At 40.0% G+C, this 5000-nt stretch overlaps 1 protein-coding gene across 1 annotated transcript in view; it reads left to right on the plus strand.

Annotated features, from left to right (window-relative positions):
* The window catches only part of LOC306993245 (A disintegrin and metalloproteinase with thrombospondin motifs 20), a 118376-nt gene that overhangs the window by 979 nt on the left and 112397 nt on the right, over positions 1-5000 (plus strand). Inside the window, exon 2 of the mRNA XM_079602911.1 lies at positions 1134-1465. Within this exon, the coding sequence (XP_079459037.1) occupies positions 1134-1465 (332 nt within the window). The remainder of the gene's footprint in view (positions 1-1133; positions 1466-5000) is intronic.

The raw sequence follows: 5000 nt of genomic DNA on the forward strand, positions 1-5000 counted from the left end.
CCAAAGCGACTTATATTGCATTTCAAGCTACACATTTACATTCTTATCAGTTCTCGCATTCTCTGGGAATCGAACCCATGACCTTGCCGTTGCAGGCGCCAACGCTCTACAGTTTGAGTAACAGGAAACCCTCATATAAAGAACCTTTTATGCAACCTTTTAAGCTCAAACTATAGAGTGTTGGTGCTTGCAACGCCAAGGTCATGGGTTCGATTCCCAGGGAAAGCAAGAACTAATAAGAATGTAAATGTGTACCTTGAAATGCAATGTAAGTCGCTTTGGATAAAAGCATCTGCCAAATGCATAAATGTACACTGTAAACCCGAATAAGTTGGCAGAACTCAAAACATTTAAGGCCTCAATTTTTTAAGATCTGAAATTTAAAATTTAAGTAAGCAGAACTAGCAGATTTTTATTTTGTACTTATACATTTCAAGTTAAGAACAATTAAAATGTTTGAGTACATTAATTCATACAATTAACTTTAAACTTTCATGTAATCTCAATGTGAATACTTTTATTAGTATAAACTTAGTTAGCTTTAACAAGCTAATCTGCTAACATACTAATTTGCTAACATATTAGCAATAGTATGTTATACAGAAGCACTTGCTGTATGAGCGCAACAATATAAAGGTATTATTTGCTCTCAAGTCAAGCTCATGCACAGCTCGTCACCATGATGGTAACTATCCTAAAACCAACATTAACAGAAATTCTTCTAAATTAGCATAACAAAACATTAATCACTACTAAATCTCCCACTTAACATTAATCTTACACAAAAACAACAACATTATATTACACTTAATTTTAGCATTTACTCTCCCTTTCTAGTGCCATCAGCAAAGCATGCTGGGAAATGGACATCCCATCCGTTCCAGTTAAACTTAAGTTTGTCTAAATTAAAATAAATAATTTCATAAAACTCAAAACAATGAAACAGTTTAGCTTACTTAAAATATATCAGTTCTGTGAACTTGAAAGAAAAAGAAAGTGCTAAATACTCATAAAAATTTATTTGACTGAACTAGTTGGTCCTACTCAAACCAATTAATTATTTTGAGTGTTACACTAAATAAAAAAGCTTCAAGGCCTGATCTGAGATGTAACCCTGATGTGTTGTGTTTCAGAGAGCTTCATCAGACAGCTGTCGTCGTATGAGATCGTCACTCCTGTGCGCTTGAATGATTTCGGCGAGTCGTTCCCGCACCAACAGCATTACCGCAGGAGAAGGCGTAGCGCTGACGCCGAGATCTCCAGGGCTCATTACCGGATCGAGGCGTTCGGTCAGGCCTTTCACCTCAACCTCACGGCTGATCCGGGATTCATCGCTCCGTCCTACACGGTGCTTCATCTGGGAGACGAGGAGAAGCGCGGAGAAGACCTGCGCCACTGTTTCTTCAGAGGACACGTCAACGCTCGCCGCGAACACCACGCCGTCTTCAGCCTCTGCACGGGACTGGTGAGTATCGAGAGTGAGGGGGTTAAAGATCTGTCACCTGATGAACGCCGTGTGCACGCCGGCAGCATTTTCACAGATTCACGTTTTTGAAGCTTAGGTGGAGATATTAATGTTTTTCAAAATTATTCAGTGCTTGCACCTTGGATCCTGTTTCAAGGTTTGCGTTCTCGAGCACCAAACACTGTTGAGGCCAGAGCGCATTAAGGGTTTTCTGTTAGAGTGGTGTTGTGTTAGCGGCCCCTAAGTTAATAACTAATGATCTTTGCAACGGAAGTGAATCAATTAAAACTAGCTTTAGCTGGACAATAACTTTATCTGCTTTGAAACAGTCCATATTGTTAAAGCGCTGTATAAATTAAGGTGACTTGACTTGACTTGACTTGACTTGACTTGACTTGACTTGACTTGACTTGTCGTGACTTGACTTGACTTGACTTGTCTTGTTTTGACTTGACTTGTCGTGACTTGACTTGACTTGTCTTGTTTTGACTTGTCGTGACTTGACTTGACTTGTCTTGTTTTGACTTGTCGTGACTTGATTTGACTTGACTTGACTTGACTTGACTTGTGACTTGACTTGACTTGACTTGTCTTGTTTTGACTTGACTTGTCGTGACTTGACTTGACTTGTCTTGTTTTGACTTGTCGTGACTTGACTTGACTTGTCTTGTTTTGACTTGTCGTGACTTGACTTGACTTGACTATTGACTTGACTTGACTTGACTTGACTTGACTTGTCGTGACTTGACTTGACTTGACTTGACTATTGACTTGACTTGACTTGACTTGTCTTGACTTGACTTGACTTGACTTGACTTGACTTGTCGTGACTTGACTTGACTTGACTTGACTATTGACTTGACTTGACTTGTCGTGACTTGATTTGACTTGACTTGACTTGACTTGACTTGTCGTGACTTGATTTGACTTGACTTGACTTGACTTGACTTGACTTGACTATTGACTTGACTTGACTTGTCGTGACTTGATTTGACTTGACTTGACTTGACTTGACTTGACTATTGACTTGACTTGACTTGACTTGTCGTGACTTGATTTGACTTGACTTGACTTGACTTGACTTGACTTGACTTGACTTGACTTGACTTGATTTGACTTGACTTGACTTGACTTGACTTGACTATTGACTTGACTTGTCGTGACTTGATTTGACTTGACTTGACTTGACTTGACTTGACTTGACTATTGACTTGACTTGACTTGTCGTGACTTGATTTGACTTGACTTGACTTGACTTGACTTGACTATTGACTTGACTTGACTTGACTTGTCGTGACTTGATTTGACTTGACTTGACTTGACTTGACTTGACTTGACTTGACTTGACTTGACTTGACTTGACTTAACTTGACTTGACTTGACTTGACTTGACTTGACTTGACTTGACTTGACTTGACTTGACTTGATTTGACTTGACTTGACTTGTCGTGACTTGATTTGACTTGACTTGACTTGACTTGACTTGACTTGACTTGACTTGACGTGACTTGACTTGTCGTGACTTGATTTGACTTGACTTGACTTGACTTGACTTGACTTGACTTGACTTGACTTGACTTGACTTGACTTGACTTGACTTGATTTGACTTGACTTGACTTGACTTGATTTGACTTGACTTGTCTTGTTTTGACTTGTTGTGACTTGACTTGACTTGACTTGACTTGACTTGACTTGACTTAACGTGATGTGATGTGACGTGACTTGACTTGACTGAAGCTGCTGCCATTGATAGTTTCATAGGAAGTCCAGTCTAGTTACCAGTTCAACAAAGGCCTTAGAGAGAATGGACTGGACTTTAGTACGTATAAACTCAGAGTTAGAGGTTAAAGATCTGGTAACTAGTAACATTTAGTGTTTGCTAACTGTTTAGTTTTGGTTGTTTTTTGTGATGTTACGTAACTGCGATTATTAGTGTTTCTCAACTTGTAATTGCAAGTTCAACAAAGACAAACTAGCAGAAAACTACCCAGCAAGCAATAGCCATCATGTCACCGTCTTAGGTTAACTATAGACCCGATACAGTCCGGCTGTAAGTAACACAATTCTAGCCAAAATAACTTGCGAGATGTATGATATTCCATCATGTGAGCAAAGTCAACGGTGATTACAAGGTGTTTGGTTTCATTTCTTCACTCATTTCTGTTCTTTGTTATCTAATTGATGACGAGTCTATCCTGGGCGATGGTTAGACGTCTATTAAATTTTCACTGACAGCACAAATTTCGCCTTGTTTTAGTCTAGACGTCAGTGCTGTGTTTGGACGTTTTTTAGACGTCTTTTAAACGCAAAATTGCTTGCTGGATATGAACTCTTTTTGTGAAGAAAAAGTACATATTTTGAGTTTGTAGTAAAAGAGTAGACAAGCTTTGGCAATTAGTTGTCGCAATAGTTAACTGGGATTGTTTCTCAACTTGTAATTGCGAGTTCAACAAAGATGTGGATGTTTAAACTGCGAGTTATTTTAGTTTAAATGACTTGGGTAGACTTGACTAGTGAGTTTAAACTCAGGGTTAGTGGTTAGAGATGAGTGTTTTTTGTGTGATATCACAGCAGATAGTTAAAAGTCAGAGTGTTTCCAACTTTCAAATTTTTACTTGTGGGAAATTCATAACCAGACAGCAACATAGTGTCGGTCCAGATCCGGTACATGTGGATACCAGGCGTACCAGATGTGGGCCGGATCTGGGCCGAAACTATGTTGCTTTCTGGGTAATTACGTTAATACCGCCATGAATGCCGGATTAGTTCTCTCTGTGAGGATTAGGCTTTGGGTTTTGTTCTCCTATAATGGACTAGTGATCATAAACTCAGGGTTCATGTACCAGATGTGGGCCGGATCTGGGCCGACACAATGTGGCTGTCTGGGTAAACACATGGACTGGTGGCTAGTAACATGGTCACAGCAGATAACTAGAAGTTAAGCGGTAAATATATTTTTTGCACTAGTTTTTAAGCAGGAAGCTCATTATTACGGTAATTGCATGAATTCAGGATTAGTTCTCTCTGTGAGGATTAGGCAGTTTTAGTTGAGTTACTCTTCTCGAGGCACGACTGGGTGTTTAAGCATGACTAGTTATTTTAGAGAAGTGACTGGTGTGGGACAGAATGAGCGGATGTGATTGTCAGATATAGTCCGTTTGCTCAACTCCCGACTGACCTCAGGCCGTCTGTGAGGATGTGCTCCTGACCCGCTTGCATACGGTAATTAGCGATCTCAGGTAATAGAGGTGATTCGTCCCTGCAGGGCGGCGCTCGTTTAGTCTCTGATGAGGTCACGGGGTCGTCATGGAGTCGTTCATCAGTCTCCGAGCTCAGAGGACGACAGGAACGCGTGTTTCGTCCCGCTCGACTCGTAAACAGCCCGAGGACGGCTTGCAACACAGACATAAAGATGATCATCCGCTGCTATTCAGCTGTTTCCATTTAAAGTTTGTTTGTTTGTTTGCTTAAATTATTTGTAATGGTGTCCAGAGACCAGAATTAGTTTTAGATTTTTTTTTTATTGAAGACAAA

The sequence above is a fragment of the Phoxinus phoxinus genome, assembly GCF_949152265.1.
Source record: "Phoxinus phoxinus genome assembly, chromosome: 25".
Lineage (NCBI taxonomy): Eukaryota > Metazoa > Chordata > Actinopteri > Cypriniformes > Leuciscidae > Phoxinus > Phoxinus phoxinus.